At 48.2% G+C, this 18,482-nt stretch overlaps 1 protein-coding gene across 1 annotated transcript in view; it reads left to right on the top strand.

Moving 5' to 3' along the window:
* LOC119974330 (calpain-A-like) overlaps window positions 1-18,482 on the top strand; it is an 88,496-nt gene that overhangs the window by 2,905 nt on the left and 67,109 nt on the right. Inside the window, exon 3 of the mRNA XM_038813101.1 lies at window positions 8,163-8,307. Within this exon, the coding sequence (XP_038669029.1) occupies window positions 8,163-8,307 (145 nt within the window). The remainder of the gene's footprint in view (window positions 1-8,162; window positions 8,308-18,482) is intronic.

The following is an 18,482-nucleotide window of genomic DNA, read 5'->3' as shown; positions in this document are numbered from 1 at the left end:
GGATTGGCCATGCTAAATTGCCCCTTAATTGGAAAAAATAATTGGCTAATCTAAATTTATAAAAAAAAAAAAAATAGTTACTCAATAAACCTTTTGTTACCACTGGAGAAGTTCGAGTCTTCTTCATCGAGAATCAGAAGACCTGATCAGTAACCAAGGTTTGAGTAACACATATACTCTGTAGTATTTCAAAACACACACAGAAGTGTGATAGAAGATAATACAGGAGCGTAATAAAAGAATAGATTCAAATGGGACACCTGATGATGCTGTTGAATAAATGCTTTCATAGATTTGTGATGGTTTTGTAGATGGTGTGGTGAGTGCTGCATGTAACTGGCGCGTCACCGCGGGTGAAACACGCAGGAAGTCGCAGATGTTCAACGGCATCTTGAGTGCCGGTGGAATATGTGGATGCCAGGATTTGATTCCGGTGAGATTGGGCGGTGCGGGAGGGGGTCCTGAACAGAGAATGATACTGATATGGTAACACATTGATGGACAGATCATTTCTATGACAAATTTCTGGACATGATAACATATTCTCAGGCTTATCCTTCATTTCCGTAAAGGAACCTGGGAGGGGTGATACAGTGGGCGAGATTCTCCCAAAACGGGAGAAATCGTAAAGCTGCCGTAAAACCCGGGCGGGTTTTACGGCAGCGCACCCCTTCCCGACCGGGGACCGATTCTGGTCCCCGGTCGGGGCTAGCAGCCCGACGCCGTAGGCTCCGGCAAGACGGGCTTAACGAAAATCGTTAAGCCCGCTTGCCGGAGTTAGCGCCGGCTGACGCGTCATATGACGTCAGCCGCGCATGCGCAGTTTGGAAGACTCCAACCCGCGCATGCGCGGGTGACGTCATCGCGTTTTTGCGCGACACCCGCGCATGCGCGGGCCGGGTTGCCCCTCAGCCGCCCCGCGAATGGATACTGCGGGGCGGCGGAAGGACAAGTAGTGCGCGGGCATCGGGCCCGCTGCCCGCGATCGGTGCCCACCGATCGCAGGCCCATGGCACCCTTGGCACGGCCATGGTACTGCCGTGCCAATCGGTGCCATGGTTATAAAAAGCGAGTTTGTGACGCCGTGTTTACGAACGGCAAGACCAGGTGTGTTTGCCGTTCGTAAAAACGGCGGAAAGGGCTGGGACTTCGGCCCAACTAACAGCTGAGAATCGCTGCCGGCCGTAAAAAAAACGGCGGCAGCGATTCGGGTCGGGACTTCGGCGGGGGGGGGGGGGGGGGAAGAATAGCGGGAGGGCGGCAAAAATGTCGGGAAGGCCCTCCCGCTATTCTCCAACCCGTCGTGGGGGTCGGAGAATTTCGCCCAGTGTGTTTGGGTTTTTTGTGCAAATGAACTTACATAGCTTTGTATTGGTACCAATATGGAACGGTGACATTTCATTATAATTTAATGGTTAATGTGATATGTGGAATGTTACTTAGTTGATTTTAAAATCTTTGTTACTGTTGACCATTTAATAAACAAAATATTCTCAAATGGATTCTCGTGGGTATACATGCCATGTCTCAGACAATGATTATTGCAAAGCGTTTCAATCAGTTTGCCTGACCTCCAGAAGCGTAAGCATCAGCACCACAGAGGCAGCAGCCAACAATCAAACGCTCAAGACTGCGCTTCAGCACTTGGGATATCCTAGCGACAAAAGCTGTAGATCAGAGGAGGGCACCTGAGCACAGTCTCCCTGTTCCCGACCGGGGTCTGGGGTCTAGGGGCTCCTGATGTGGTGGGGGTGAGTATGCAGAGTGAGATTCTCCAATACAGCCAGCTCGCTGCATGGCACTCTGAGAGAAGGAAGGACACATAAGGGTGAGGAAGTGTTGGGGGATTTGAGGGTCCTGAGGTGGAAGCCCTAACTAATTGTCGGTCTCTCTCTCCTTCCCTGATTCCTAATGGATACCAAAATGGATGGTGGTGCCGTTCCTGCAGAGGATGCCCTCGCTGGGCTGGTGACAGCCTAAGCGGTCTGGTGCCGGAGATGGCAGCATCATCGATGCAGGCTGGAGATGACACCCCATGTGCAGAGGCCTGCCGCACGCCCTGAAGACCCGGCCGCCCATCAGGCCGAGGAAAACCCAGAGAGGGACGCCAGTGATGGCCCAAGGAGCACAGGCGTCCTTGGTCTTTCAACAAGATGACGGACAGCATGTGCCACAGGAGACTCCGTCTCATCAAAGAATGTCCTCACGGGCTTGGCACTCTGTGGAGGAGGAGGAGGAGGATACCCGCTCCCGGTGGCTGTGAAGGTCACCGTAACCCCGAGCTTCCATGCCACTGGTTCACCCCAGGGCTTGAGAGGGGACCTGTGCAGGATTTTCCAAGCTACAACCCACAAGTGCATCTGTGAGGATACCCTACAAGCGCGAGAAGCTGACTTTATCAAATTTGAGCTGGACCAAGCCTACCAAGGCGCCCGGGTGGCAGGATTCTCTACCATCGCCTAGAAGCACAGGTCCAGGGGGCAATTGATGGCACGCACGTCGCCTTGTGTGCACCGGGGCATCAGAGAGTGCCCTTCATTAACAGAAAGGGGTTCCACTAACTGAATGTTCAGCTTGTGTGCAAGCACCACCTCCGGATCATGCATGTGTGTGAGCGCTTCCCAGGGACTGTACATGACAGCCACATCCTGGTACACTCCAAGATCCATGGCATCTTTGAGGACCAATCCAGGAATATGAACATAGAACATACAGTGCAGAAGGAGGCCATTCGGCCCATCGAGCCTGCACCGACCCACTTAAGCCCTCGCTTCCACCCTATCCCCGTAACCCAATAACCCCATCCTAACCTTTTTGCTCACTTAGGGCAATTTATGCTGGCCAATCCACCAATTGGACTGTGGGAGGAAACCGGAGCACCCGGAGGAAATCCATGAAGACACGGGGAGAATATGCAGACTCCGCACAGACTGTGACCCAGCGGGGAATTGAACCTGGGACCCTGGCGCTGTGAAGCCACAGTGCTATCCACTTGTGCTGCCCGACCGTGGGTTGGCTCTTGGGGGGTAAGGGGTACCTGGTGAGGGCCTGGCTGGTGACATTGATGCAGAGGACAGAGACTGAGGCAGAGACCAGATATAGCAAGGCCCATGTTACCACCTGTGCTGTCATTGAACGGTGCATTGAACTGCTCATTCGGGCTCTGATACCTAGACCGCTCTGGTGATGCACTGCAGTACACCCCCCAGAGGGTCTCCTGCTTTGTGGTGGTCAGCTGTGCCGTCCACAACCTGGCACAGAAGCGGGGCAACATGCAGGAGGAGGAGGAACATGCAGCATCCAACCTTTGAGGAGGAGGAGGAGGCGGACCAGGTGGGGATGGAGGTTGAGCCCAGGGAGGACCCGCAGGAGGAACTAGAGGATGGAGGACTGGTGGTGGCGAGGGCACAGCCTGCCAGGAGATCCAGGGAGGCCCTCATCCTCAGCAGATTGTCAAAGGACAAGGCTCATCCCCCCCAACCCCTTCCTTATCCTTATTCCCCTACTTCCTCCTTCCCCTCCATTGCCCTCTTTCCCCCATTCCCCTACTTCCTCCAGCCCCCCCCCCCCACTCACTACCCTGCTCCACCCCCCCAGGGTCTGTGTAATATCAGCACAGGATGATGGGTGGGCCTATGTGAGCACTGTCAACGGTCAATATACAAGGCTGTAATGTGCTCCTCAGTTTCTGCCAAAGTCTGACTCCTGTCTTTCTGCTGACAACATACTCACACCCATCCTTTGAACGGGTTCTACATCAGGGGTGTCGTCTCCTTGGTCACAGCCCCGGGTAGGTCTCCAGCACTTCCTCCTCCCTGATGGTGCCCGAAGGGCCCTGGGGGACTCTGTGGGATGGAGGTGCAGATGGACTGAGCTCCAGAGGCTTCAGCGTCATCTGGCTCTGCATCATGGTCCTCAGTGACTGGGCCATGCTCTGCAGTGCCTCTGCAATGTCAACCTTCGTATGGGATATGTACCTCATCAACTGGGACATGATGGCGAGGCCCTCAGCCATGGGTGTCACAGACTGAGCCATGCCTTGGATGTCACCACTTAAGATGCTGACCTTGTGCTCCAGGCCTTCCATGTTAAGTAATGGGTTAAGAGACATTGCAATTAGTTGTCTCATTTATGTTAAGTGTTCAATGATTGTCTCATTTATGTTAAGTGTTCAATGATTGACACTGATATGTAAAGGGGCTTCAGATGGATTCTGGAGCTTGTGATGATCTGTAGAGTTCTGTGCAGAGTGAGTTTGAACCATTAAAGGTGTGTTGGTGAAAAAGGAGCGGAACTCTTGCCTCTTCATACCACAGCATCTAGTACATGTTAACATTCCACTGCTTTCGCCACTATAGCAGCGTTGGACTCGGTGCCATGCATTCTAGCATCATCTCCTGCGCCCGTAACCTTTGGGACTCCTCCGATCGGCTATGACTTGCTGGAATGTCGCTGACACCCCCTCATGAATCTCTTGGCCATGTCCTAGCATATCGATCAGCTCTGGGAGAACCATTCCAGAGGCTCGGCATCTGACTGTAACTCAGCTGAGTCCTGAGATCCAGCAGACCTCTGACTGCTGATTCCCTTGGATGTTCCTGCTTCCACTTGATGTGCATCCACAACTGTGAGGTGCTCACCAGGTTGTTCCCCAGAAGCCTGTCCACTAATATCACCCACGGAGATGTGTTTCTCCGCGCTGGTGGAAGTTGGGAGTGATAGCAGTGACGCCTTGATGGTGGTATGAACATAGAACATACAGTGCAGAAGGAGGCCATTCAGCCCATCGAGTCTGTACTGACCCACTTAAGCCCTCACTTCCACCCTATCCCTGTAACCCAATAACCCCTCATAACCTTTTTATTTTGGTCACTAAGGGTGGCGGGGGAAGGGGAGGGGGGATGACTCCAGATGACCTGGCCCCATCAGATGAAGGTCCTGCCAGAGAATAGACATGGGGTCAGTGAGACAGAAGGATCATTTTGTCTGACATGAACAACTCACTTGAGACAGGCCATCTGGGTCAAGGTACAGTGGATCCTCACATCTGCGGTACAGGCCAACCACGCTGTCGGTGACTGTTCTCTCCTCAGTCAACTCCGCGATCTCCAAGGCCCGTTCCTCATCGGGGGTGAGGACTCAGATCTCTGGTACTCCACTCCATGTCTTGCCCCTTTCCTGTTTACTATGGGCAATCTTCTCCTGTGAGGACCAAGAGAGGGCATTGTGAGCGGCGCACTTGATTGATCATCCCCGATTATAACAGGTGGCATGTGTGAGCACCGCAACTGGACATGAAATAGTTGTGCTGGTGGGAGCCAGGGGGTGCTGAAGAACAAGCACTAAGGTCGGATATGGGGAGTTTGCGAGGAGTCAGCCAGTGATTTCAGCGGGCGGGGGCGATGGGGAGGGAGGTGTGATGGGAATCTAATGGGTGCCAGATGGAACTGATGTCAGGAGGGAGGTGGTAGCGCACCCTTGCAGCTCAGTGGAGGTCACTGGTCTTCAGCTGACTTTGGATGCTGACCCTCCTGGTCATGCTGCCCGTAATGACAGCCACTGTCACTGCCACTGCCTCCCAGGCGGTACTGGTGCACCTGCTGCTGATTCTCCGACCCCCTTGATGCCCAGCCTGTCAGTCATAGCATCGAGAAGCCTGTTCAAGTCGGCACCCTCAAATCAAGGCACAGGTCTGTGCGCTGCCATGCTTGTGCACTGAGGACAGGTGCATTAGGTGTTCGGGGAGCCCAGCAAACCATGCCCATATGTTTTGGGCATGCCTGGCACTGGGGGAATTCTGGCAGGGGGTGGCGAGGACGGTGTTGAGGGTGGTAGGGTCCAGGGTCAAGCCAGGCTGGGGACTCGCGATATTTGGGGTTGGGATGGAGCCGGGAGTGCAGGAGGCGAAAGAGACCGATGTTTTGGCCTTTGCGTCCCTAGTAGCCCGGCGGAGGATCTTGCTGCAGTGGAAAGATGCGAGACCTCCGAGTGTGGAGACCTGGATCAATGACATGGCGGGATTCATTAAGCTGGAGAGGGTCAAATTCGCCTTGAGGGGGTTGGTACAAGGGTTCTTTAGGAGGTGGCAGCCTTTCCTCGACTTTCTGGCTCAACGATAAGGAACTAGGCCAGCAGCAGCAGCAACCCGGGGGGGGGGGGGGGGGGGGGAAAGGGGGGGGCTCAGGGGGGTATTGTTTAGGTTAATTTGCTTATTGTTAATTTATTTTGTTGTTTATTGTGTTTGGGGGGATGGGGGGGGGTTCGTTACATGCATTGTTACAGGTGCTGGGGGGGTGTTTATTATTGTTATTATTATTATTGTTCTGTTGCTATATATTTTTCAAAAAATTCCAATAAAAATTATTTTTTTAAAAATTACAAAAATGCTTGTGCACTGACTGGGAGTGAGTGGTGAGGGAGGGCTGAGGCGGGAGTCTGGCGAGTCAGACAGCCCAACAGACAGTAATGGTGAGACGCTCGTGGGGGCTCATTTTCGGCACTAAGTGCCACTAAATACAGACCGCGATCTTGCCATTGCAACGGTGGAGAAACACCATGGCAATTGCGCCCAAGGTGACACTTAGAAATGTTTCCGTTAAATCGCACCTAATGTCCAAATTATCTACTCCCCAGGGAATACTCTTAGCATAAACAAATGCCCATTAGCCCAATGTCAGCAAATGAAATATGATCTGACTTTTATGATGCATTCATTGCACCTCTGTCTATGAAAAGTCTAGCTGCATTTCAAATCAGGATTTATAAAAACGTGACTGCAGCAGTCACACACTAACCCACATTTTTAACCCTTACTACATGTGCCAACTACATATAACACAATATATCTAAAATTCCTACATTCATCACGAGATAAATTTGTTTAGGATAACAGCGCAAAGTGACAGTATCATGTTAGCAGCCTATCATGTACCAGCCCCCACACCCACGATGTATTTAGTTCTATTACCTTTAATAGTTGCAAATATCAGGAGGTGGGGACAAAAAATAGGAGATGTATTTCAAGACTGTCCGTTAAGCATTATTGCCCAGGACTAATTTGACCCTGCAATTTCATCCAAATGATTGGAGGCATCATTTCCCATGGACAATTAGCAATGGAAAACGAGCAGCTCCAACAAAGCAAGAGGCACTTGGTGTAGTTTTATTTTAGCTTCTTAATGTTCACAGGAATAGGTGACAGATTGCAATATAACCAGATAAAAGGACAACCGAAATGCTGGAACTTCCCAATGAGTCAATCAGTCTGTAAAAGAGAACAGATAAATTAGCATTTTGGGTGTGTTAATGGGAGTACATTTCAAGAAACATTTCCTTGGCCCAAGATTCATTCACCAGATAAAGCTATTAGCCTATAAAGTGAACTTTACATTCCCTTCTCCAGCGATGATACCTGTTCTGTGACCGTTTCCAGCATTTTACTTCCTAATTCACTTTTATTTAATTGAATTATAGAATTTACAGTGCAAAGGAGGCCATTCAGCCTATCGCGTCTGCACTGGCCCTTGGAAAGAGCATCATACTTAAGCCCATGCCTCCACCCTATCTCCGTAGCCCAGTAACCCAACCTCACCTTTTGGACACTAAAGGGCAATTTATCATGGCCAATCCACCTACCCTGCACATCTTTGGACTGTGGGAGGAAATGGGAGCACCCGGAGGAACCCCACGCAGACACGGGGAGAAAGTGCAAACTGCACACAGTCAACTGAGTCTGGAATTGAACCCAGGTCTCTGGAGCTGTGAGGCAGCAGTGCTAACCACAGTGTCACCGTGCTGCCATATTTGCTTAATGGCCGTGTTTTCAATGAATTTCCTTAAATTCTTAACTGATCAGTTGGTTTCTTTTGTAAGCAACGTGTCATGAGGAATTTTATTATGTTGAGAATGTTATGCAGATTGAATAGATAATTGACGCGAAAGAAATCTACAGGGCTTATGGGGAAAGGGCAAGGGAATGACATCAATTAGATAGCTCAACCAAAGTGCTAGGACAGCTGTGATGGGTCGAATGGCCTCTGTTGTGTGGTATCATTATATGGTTCCATGAAATGCAAGTTGTTGATTATTCATTCCGAGGGGCTGAAATGGTGAACAGCAGAAGAACGCTCCGTTATGTAAATCCTTTATTTCTTTGTTACCAGGATCTGCACAAAAAGGCTTTCTTTATGGCGGATGGGGTTAGTAAAAGTGACATTATCCAGGGGGAGTTGGGAGACTGCTGGTTCTGGGCTTCCGTGGCTACAATAGCCAATTCCAAAAGACTGATAGAATGGGTTATTCCATCAGGTGAGACTTCAAATTTTTAAAGTTGAGATTTCAGGTTTCCACATTAAAGTTTTGTGTTCACATCTTTTAAAAAATGTAGCAAAAGACAGAACTACAAGCTTAAGCTTTCCAGATATATACAGTCACAATGAGTAACTTGACCTGAAAAGAGATCCTTGTCATATGCTTCTGCCTGTCATGATGTTAGAATGTTTCAGTGCTGATGTCACAAAATGCTGTAATATTGTCTCACTTATGTGTCACCCAAAGTACACCTCAGTTATATTCCGTGTCACTGGCTTGTGACAATGGAGTAAATCAAATTCTAATACATAGGATCAAGGATTCTTACTGAAGTTTTAGCTATCACATGTCACCATTCCATCCATGTTATTCATGCATACCTACAAACGTTGGTCAGGGTAACTAACTCAGTACCATGCCAGTACCTTTAAAGACACCCTTTGAGATGCAGCTGGAGGCCCCCTCTCAAATCTCTGGCTGACACCCCGCACCCTCCCTACATCCGATCTTCGTGCTTGTTCCCACCAGCACAACCCCTTCATGTCCAGGTGCAGTGCCCACAAATGCTACCTGCTATAGTTCCCCTTGACCCACACTGCCCTCTCTTTGTCGCCGCAGGAGAAGTTAGCTCATAATAAACGGTAAAGGGCCAAGACGGGGGTGGGGTGGGGGGAATGGGGGAGTGGGATGCCAGAGATCCGAGTCCTCACCACTATGAGGAACAGGCTCTGGAAATCACGGGCTTGACCGAGGGGAGAGCAGTCACCGACAGCATTCTGTAATTAATGCATTACCCCATTGCAGTGCGCGAGAAAGTTGTGGTAGTGAGCATCAATCAAGAATACTGTATTCACCTGGACATTGTTCAACTTTGCTGGTGTTGTTTTTGCTGCTTTTGGTGTTTACACCATTGGTGGGAATTTGCAGCCTTGTCCGCCCAAGACCGGTGTGGTGATGTGCATCACTGTAAATACACAAGGGGTTAATGTAAATACATGTAGGCTAGCTAGACACGAGAGGGAGCATCAGAGACATCACATACACACACTCAACCAATAGATCAGTTAGATAGAACATGACCAATGGGCATGCACGATACACACAGAGGTGACACGACCACAGGAGAGCATTACACCAACTCATATATAAAGGACACCACACACATGATCTGCCTCTTTCCGGTGGAGACAATCAGTGAGTAGAGACACAGGGTTGATTTGCTATCACTCCCACCACGTGGATTGTAGTCAGTCTGAGTAGCTATAGTAGGATTAACAGTAGTGTCGAACCCAAGTTATAGAAGTGTATATAGTTTAATAAACGTTATCTCCATGTCTGATCCTTCCTTTGTCAAGTACACCACAAGGAAGCCGCTGATGCTACACCTAGAGCATAACAAGACAACCGGAAATCCCCCCCCCCCCCCCCCCCCCCCACGACGATTCCTGCGGTGGGTGGGACCAGACGATTTACCCCCATGTGTTGCAACTTCACTTGATTGGTGTCTCATTTTGAGATGCTGCTCCTACCAAGCCCACACATATTCGCATTGAACCAGAGTTGTTCTCCAGGCTTGATTGTAATGGAGGTGTGAATGATCTGCCTGGCTGTCAGTTTACAGATTATGGTGGTGCACAGTTTCGAAGCTGATCACCCACTGGACCTCATGGATTCCCAGTTTTCCAGTATTAAATTTGTACTTCATCTATCCCATTTAGCAATGAAGTGGAACCACACTGCGCAGTAGAAGGTGGTAATTCAAGGATGTCAAAATATTATTTGCAACAAAAATGGAGGAAATGTATCCAACTCAGCTAACATTGGAAATAAGACAAATTGTTCTAATACAAAGTGTCCTCAGAATTGATGGTAGATCATAATAAGTGATAGGTTTAGAGAAATATGAATGATATTTCCTTTTACCTCTGATCAGTGTACTTAACATACAGGAAGTGCATTTCTAATTCTTCTTTCAAGTGTTCATCTGCAGTTAATTTATGTGATGAACGGTATTAATAACTGCTGTAAAAGGTACCTGACCTTTAATACCTTGCCCCTTTAAGATGCTTGGAATCCTGGGGGACTCCGCCTCTGGCTACGCCCCCAGGAAACGGTATATTGGATAAGGCTCCATGTGGTGAGCACACTTCTCTCGGATGCTGTTCAGTTCTCTGTAGATTAAAGCCTTTTGATTACCGACCCCGCTCTCGCGTCGTAATTGAGGGTGCCTCAATTTTTTTTTAATATAATTTTTATTGGAATTTTTTACAGACAATATAAAACATAACGACAAACAATGAAATGCAACAAAATAACCCATAATAACTGTAACACCCCCAGACCGTATTGACGCATGTATCACATCCCCCCACCCCCCCAAGATCCTTCGCCGAGCTACTAGGGACGCAAAGGCCAGCACACCGGCCTCTTTCGCCTCCTGCACTCCCGGCTCCACCCCAACCCCAAAAATCGCGAGTCCCCATCCTGGCTTGACCCTGGATCCCACCACCCTTGACACCGTCCTCACCATCCCCTTCCAGAACTCCTCCAGTGCCGGGCATGCCCAGAACATATGGGCATGGTTCGCTGGACTCCCCGAGCACCTGACACACCTGTCTTCACCCCCAAAGAACCTACTCATCCTCGTCCCAGTCATGTGGGCCCGGTGCAGCACCTTGAATTAGATGAGGCTAAGCCGCGCACACGAGGAGGAAGAATTAACCCTCTCCAGAGCATCAGCCCATGTCCCGTCTTCGATCTGTTCCCCCAGTTCCCCCTCCCACTTAGCTTTCAGCTCCTCTACTGACGCCTCCTCCGCCTCCTGCATAACCTTGTAGATATCAGATATCTTCCCCTCTCCGACCCAGACCCCCGAAAGCACCCTGTCGCTCACCCCCCTTGCGGGAAGCGAAGGGAATCCCTCCACCTGCCGCCTAGCAAATGCCTTTACCTGCAGATACCTGAACATGTTCCCCGGGGGGAGCCCAAATTTCTCCTCCAACTCCCCCAGGCTCGCAAACCTCCCATCAATAAACAGGTCCCTCAGCTGTCTGATGCCCGCTCTGTGCCAACCCTGAAATCCCCCATCAATGTTCCCTGGAACGAACCTATGGTTCCCCCTGAACGGAGCCTCCATCGAGCCCCCCACTTCTCCCCTATGTCGCCTCCACTGCCCCCAAATCTTGAGGGTAGCCGCCACCACCGGACTCGAGGTAGACCTCGTAGGAGGGAGCGGCCACGGCGCCGTTACCAGGGCCCCCAGGCTTGTATCTCCACAGGACGCCCTCTCATTCCATTTCCATGATGCCCCCTCCCCCTCCATTACCCACTTGCGCACCATCGACACATTGGCCGCCCAATAATACCCCGAGAGATTGGGTGACGCCAGCCCCCCCCATCTCTACCCCGCTCCAAGAAGACCCTCGTCACCCTCGGGGTCCCATGCGCCCAAACAAAGCTCATGATGCTGCTAGTCACCCTTCTAAAAAAGGCCCTAGGGATAAAGATGGGCAAGCACTGAAAAAGGAACAAGAACCTCGGGAGAACCGTCATTTTGATGGACTGCACTCTACCCGCCAACGATAGCGGCACCATGTCCCACCTTTTAAATTCCTCCTCCATCTGCTCCACCAGCCTGGTAAAATTAAGCTTATGGAGAGTCCCCCAACTCCTGGCCACCTGCACCCCCAGGTATCTGAAACTCTTCACTGCCCTCTTAAATGGGAGTCTCCCAATTCCCTCCTCCTGATCACCCGGGTGTACTACAAATACCTCACTCTTGCCTAAATTTAACTTATAGCCCGAGAAGCCCCCAAATTCCGCTAACAGCTCCATCACCCCCGGCATTCCCCCTTCTGGATCCGCCACATACAACAGCAGGTCGTCCGCATACAGCGATACCCGATGTTCCTCCCCACCCCGCACCAGACCCCTCCATCTCCCTGACTCCCTCAACGCCATAGCCAAAGGTTCAATCGCCAATGCAAAGAGCAAGGGGGACAGGGGGCACCCCTGCCTGGTCCCAAGGTAGAGCCTAAAGTACTCCGATCTCCTTCCATTGGTAGCTACACTTGCCATCGGAGCCGCGTAGAGCAGCCTCACCCATTTGATGAATCCCTCCCCGAATCCGAACCGCTCCAGCACCTCCCACAGGTACCCCCACTCAACTCTATCAAACGCTTTCTCCGCATCCAGCGCCACCACTATCTCCGCCTCCCCCTCCACTGCCGGCATCATAATAACATTTAGCAGTCTCCGCACATTCGTGTTGAGCTGCCGTGGTGCCTCAATTTATTAATGACATGATTCACCATTATTACAATTTTGGTTCTGTTACAATGAGGGCTTTTAGATCTAGCACTTTCCCATCAATTGTCTCCTTTTCCTTCCTTTTTTGAAGAGCTTGATTCTTAATGGGGTTGATCCACAAGCATGTTCCAGTTATTTGATTAAATGAACAAAGTTCATGTTTTATTCTGGACGGTGAGCGTTGATAAAGCACCTGTTGGATTCACTCAATAGCCACACTTCAATTTCTTACAAGGAATACTCCGGAGCAATTATGAGTGGGAAGATTGGCTGATCTTTCCCCTCCCTAAGCCAGGATTTGTAAAGGCACCATCCACATGAAATGAATGAATATGACATGGAGCAGGAAGATTGAGCAGCCGGTAGAACCATGTAGATTGAAGGGTTGTCCGAAACTTCTTCTCCTTGAATCTAGTTCTAGTTTTGCAAAGGCCACTTATTAATACATTAACAAGCAGAAACCACCATGCAATCCAATATTTATTAATACACAGCTTTCAGTAAGCATAACAATAAGACAAATGTCTTTCCGAAAAGGTCATGCCTCAGCAAAGCTGTATTGAGGTGTTGTTCGTTAAGTAAAGAATTAACCCCAGAGTTCAAGCAAAAAACCTAATAAGGAAGGTTCTTGATGGAGGAAAAGTTAGTTATTAATGCATTTCTTTAGTACATTCAGGCATCATTGGTACCAAAATTTACAGCGCTGGGTTGGACTGGTGCCAGCAATGTAACAAAAAGATTGTTATCCTATTTCACTGAGTTTATACCTGATAAAATATTCATACCGTTCAATTCACCGCAACAGCAGATAACATGATTACCTGTGCAAATTTCATCATGCTGTTTAATCATGCTTAAGACACTAATCAAGAATTCTGTCAACAAATGTTTCAAATCACAACGTGTACGTAAATCTCACTGGCAGATGTGCAGTAGACTAACATTCAATTTATTATTTGATAACAAATAAAAATGCACGCAATTTATTTATCATTATAATTGAAGGCATGATTAACACCATGGTAACGGTTTGGAACCAGTGTAGGAGGCCATACGGCTCATCACACGTATGCCAGTTTTATGCTCAGTACCGTCCCCCTGCTCTTTCCGCACACCATTTAAAACATTCATTCTAGAAATAATTATCCACTTCCCTTGTAAATTCCTGTACAGATTCTGCCTCCACTGCTGTTTCTGATGGGGAATTCTGTGTTCCAAAATCCCTCTTTCCAAAAAAAAACAGAAATCAGTTCTTTCATTCACTCTTCATTCATTTGGTGATCTTAAGATGTGCTGTTAGGTAATTTGGACATTCTGAATTCTCCCTCCGTGAACCCAAACAGGTGCCGGAATGTGGCGACTAGGGGCTTTTCACAGTAACTTCATTGCAGTGTTAATGTAAGCTTATTTGTGGCAATAAAGATTATTTAATTTTATGCCTTTGAAGTACCGACTCATTGACTAGAGGAAATGTTTTGTTTCCAATTTACTTCATCAGAACCTTTTCTAAGTTTTCTAATTTGAGAGAGGGGCAGGATTAGCAGCTCACTATTCCAGGATACAGGATCTTCAGCCGAGATAGGGAAACAGGAAAAAGAGCAGGGGACACACAATTTTGATCAGGAAATCAATTACAGCAGTAAGGAGGGATGACATCTTAGAGGATTCTTCAATGGAAGCTATATAGGTGGAACTTAAAAACCAAAAAGTTGCAATCACATTGCACTCTATAGGCCCTCTAACAGCCTAAGAGAAATAGAAGAGCAGATATGAAGGCAAATTTCAGAGAAGTGTAAAATAGGGTAGTTATAGGGGGGATTTCAGTTCCCCCAATATTAACTCAGGCAGCCATAGCGTAAACGGTTTAGATGGAGTGGAATTCTTAAAATGCATTCAGGAGAACCTTTTCATGGTGTGGCAGGCTTAAAAGTAGGCAAATCCCCAGGGCCAGATGAAATGTATTCCAGGCTGTTCGGTGAGGCAAGGGAGGGAATAGCAGGGGTGCTGGCAATAATTTTCAATTCCTCCCTGGCCACAGGAGAGATGCCGGAAGACTGGAGGATAGCCAATGTGGTACCATTATTCAAGAAGGGAGGATGGGATAAACCAGGAAACTAAAACCAGTCAGTCTAACCTCAGTGGTGGGGAAACTATTGGAAGAAATTCTGAGACAGAATTGATCTGCATTGGGAGAGGCAGGGACTAATCAAGAAAAGTCATCATGGTTTTGTTAAGGGGAGCTCATGCCTGACAGAATTGATTGAATTTTTTGAAGAGGTGACTCGGTGCGTAAATGAGGAAAATGCATTTGACGTAGTCCATTTGAACTTCAGCAAGGTTTTTGATAAGGTCCCAATTGGGAGACTGATAGTGAAGATAAGAGCCCATGGGATCCAAGGAAATTTAGCAAATTGGATCCAAAATTGACTGAGTGGCAGGAAGCAGAGGGTGATGGTCGAGGGGTGTTTTTCCAACTGGGAGCCTGTGTCCAATGTGGTCCTGCAGGGATCAGTGTTGGAGCCTGAAGGATTCAGTATCTAGGTTTCCTCCATTTTGGGCTGCTCTAACCAGAACAGGCTCCATCTTGGACACCATATGAAAACAGACAGTTTGGATATGGCCACAGCTTAAGTTACTTTGTCTCATTCAGACTTTTTTTGGTTAAAATAATTTTTATTGAAAATGTGTCCATATACAAAATACATGTATATAATATATATAACACCAAACAGTAACAACCAACAATAAAACAACATAATAAGCATAACACCCCCAAGACCATAACAACACATATTTCGAGCCCCCCCCCCCACCCCCCCAAACCCAGTAAACAACAAGAGAACTTGAAAATAAATTAAATTAAATAAACATAGTCAACCCCCCCCCCCTCCCCTTTTCCCCCCCTCCCCCCTGGGTTGCTGCTGCTGCTGACCTAGTTCCCTATCGCTGAGCCAGAAAGTCAAGGAAAGGCTGCCACCACATAAAGAACCCTTGTACCGATTCTCTCAGGGCAAATTTGACCTTCTCCAGCTTAATAAAACCCGCTATGTCATTGATCCAGGTCTCCACGCTTGGGGGTCTCGCATCCTTCCACTGTAGCAAGATCCTCCACCGGGCTACTAGGGACGCAAAGGCCAAAACACCGGCCTCTCTCGCCTCCTGCACTCCCGGCTCCACCGCAACCCCAAAAATCGCGAGCCCCCAGCCTGGCTTGACCCTGGATCCTACCACCCTCGACACCGTCCTCGCCACCCCCTTCCAGAACTCCTCCAGTGCCAGGCATGCCCAGAACATATGGGCATGGTTCGCTGGACTCCCCGAACACCTGACTCACCTGTCTTCGCCCCCAAAGAACCTACTCATCCTAGTCCCGGACATATGGGCCCGGTGCAGCACCTTGAATTGGATGAGGCTAAGCCGTGCACATGAGGAGGAAGAGTTAACCCTCTCCAGGGCATCCGCCCATGTCCCATCCTCGATCTGCTCCCCCAGCTCCCCCTCCCACTTAGCCTTTAGCTCCTCTACTGACTCCTCCTCCACCTCCTGCATTACCTTGTAGATATCAGATACCTTCCCATCCCCGACCCAGACCCCCAAAAGCACCCTGTCTCTCATTCAGACCCCCAAAAGCACCCTGTCTCTCATAGTTCAGCCGGGATGATCCACTCAAGACACATTGTAATTTGGGACCATCTTGTTTGACCAACCATTATCCTCTCACAGAGTCTGGTGACCTATTTGTCCGTCAAGGGAAGATTAATTGCATAAGAATGGCATAGCTGTTATTTTGTATAAACAAGAGTGGGTAATCAGCCAAGACAACGATAAGGAATTCAAGTCTGGCCATCTCAGGGGAGAACCTCTGTTTGAGGGGATAGGCGGAGCTTAGAGAGAGCAAGAGGAAGAAATGCTGTTTTGAACAGTTACAGAAGGAGAACCGAGTACAGAGGTCATGAAAGTTGTTACCGAGGCAGGCTTTGGGAAAGGATTCAGAACGAATGTCCCTCCCAGAAGGAAAGTTGCTTCGAAAATGCAGGTCTTGTCTTTGTCTGCCCGTAAAGTGGAACAAGAGCTGCATGTTCTGTTAGTGTTGTCTAATGGGAACTAGTGTGTTCAGGTTAAGAAACTGCCTGGAATCTGTTAGTGTTAGAGCTGATGTCAAAGTTTAAATATTGTTTTCTTTTGTTTTGTTTTAATAAAACTTGTTTATCAAATAACTGAGCCCTATTTCCTATATTATTACTCCTAGAACAAATCGATCTTTCTGTACTGCATTAAAGCTTAAAAACGTTATGGCATTTGGTCTAGACTCTTAGCCACTCTTCAGAGCTGACCAGTGATCCATAAGAGAGGCTTTTACTTTTGAAGGTGATTTGCGCAGTCCCTTTGCATCTATGACGAGCTCCAGATATTCAGTAGAAGATTTCAAAAATTCACTTTTATCCTCTGTACTCATAATCCATGTTGTTCTCTGGCGTGTAGCTTCTAAATTTTTTCAGCAATTAAGATATCATTTAAATGACACTGGGCTCCTTCTAGTCTGCTTAGAATTTGATCCATGGCACGTTTGAACAACACAGTTTTGGATGTGATGCCAAATAGAAATCTTTTATATCTGAATAACACTTTGTGTATCACGATTGTCAAATATTATTGTCACTATGGATCCACATTTACCTGGAGATAAGCTTGACGAAATTCAACTTTACTGAAATGCTGGCCTCCAGCCAACCCAGCAAATAAATCGTCATTAAAAGCAGAGAGTACAGCTGTGCACACAGTACCGGATTGATAGTGACATTAAAATCGGCACGTATGCATACTGAACCATCTTTCTGCATCACAGGTACTATCAGCCCAATTACTCACATTAATGGGTTCCAGGAACCCCATCCTGACCAGCCTTGCTATTTCTGCCTCGACCTTACGCCTGATGGCATATGCACCTTAAGCATTTTGCATGGCTTTGTCCTTAATCCTTAGCTTGTCCAGATCTCTTCCATGCTTCCCAGCTCTCCATTGAAAACAATGGCATGTTTCATTAAAATCATCAGTTGACCTGCTTCAGACTTCGACATGTGATTCACTCCGGTCCAGTTTAGTACATCGAAAAATACAGCACAGAACAGGCCCTTCGGCCCACGATGTTGTGCCGAACTTTTGTCCTAGATTAAGAACAAATTAATCTACACCCCATCATTCTACCGTAATCCATGTACCTATCCAATAGCCGCTTGAAGTTCCCTAATGTTTCCGACTCAACTACTTCCACAGGCAGTGCATTCCATGCCCCCACTACTCTCTGGGTAAAGAACCTACCTCTGATATCCCCCCTATATCTTCCACTATTCACCTTAAATCTATGTCCCCTTGTAATGGTTTGTTCCACCCGGGGAAAAAGGTCTCTGACTGTCTCCTACTGTCTACTCTATCTATTCCCCTGATCATCTTATAAACCTCTGTCAAGTCGCCCCTCATCCTTCTCCGTTTCAATGAGAAAAGACCGAGCACCCTTAACTTTTCCTCGTAAGACCTACTCTCCATTCCAGGCAACATCCTGGTAAATCTCCTCTGCACCCCCTCCAAAGCTTCCACATCCTTCCTAAAAAGAGGTGACCAGAACTGCACACAGTACTCCAAATGTGGCCTTACCAAGGTTTTGTACAGCTGCATCAACACCTCATGGCTCTTAAATTCAATCCCTCTGCTAATGAACGCTAGCACACCATAGGCCTTCTTCACAGCTATATCCACTTGAGTGGCAACTTTCAAAGATCTATGAACAGAGACCCCAAGATCTCTCTGCTCCTCTACATTGCCAAGAACCCTACCGTTAACCCTGTATTCCGCCTTCATATTTGTCC

The sequence above is a fragment of the Scyliorhinus canicula genome, chromosome 12, assembly GCF_902713615.1.
Source record: "Scyliorhinus canicula chromosome 12, sScyCan1.1, whole genome shotgun sequence".
In the NCBI taxonomy this organism is placed as follows: domain Eukaryota; kingdom Metazoa; phylum Chordata; class Chondrichthyes; order Carcharhiniformes; family Scyliorhinidae; genus Scyliorhinus; species Scyliorhinus canicula.
The sequence above is the reverse complement of the archived record's forward strand: the minus strand, read 5'-3'. Positions and strand labels throughout refer to the sequence as shown.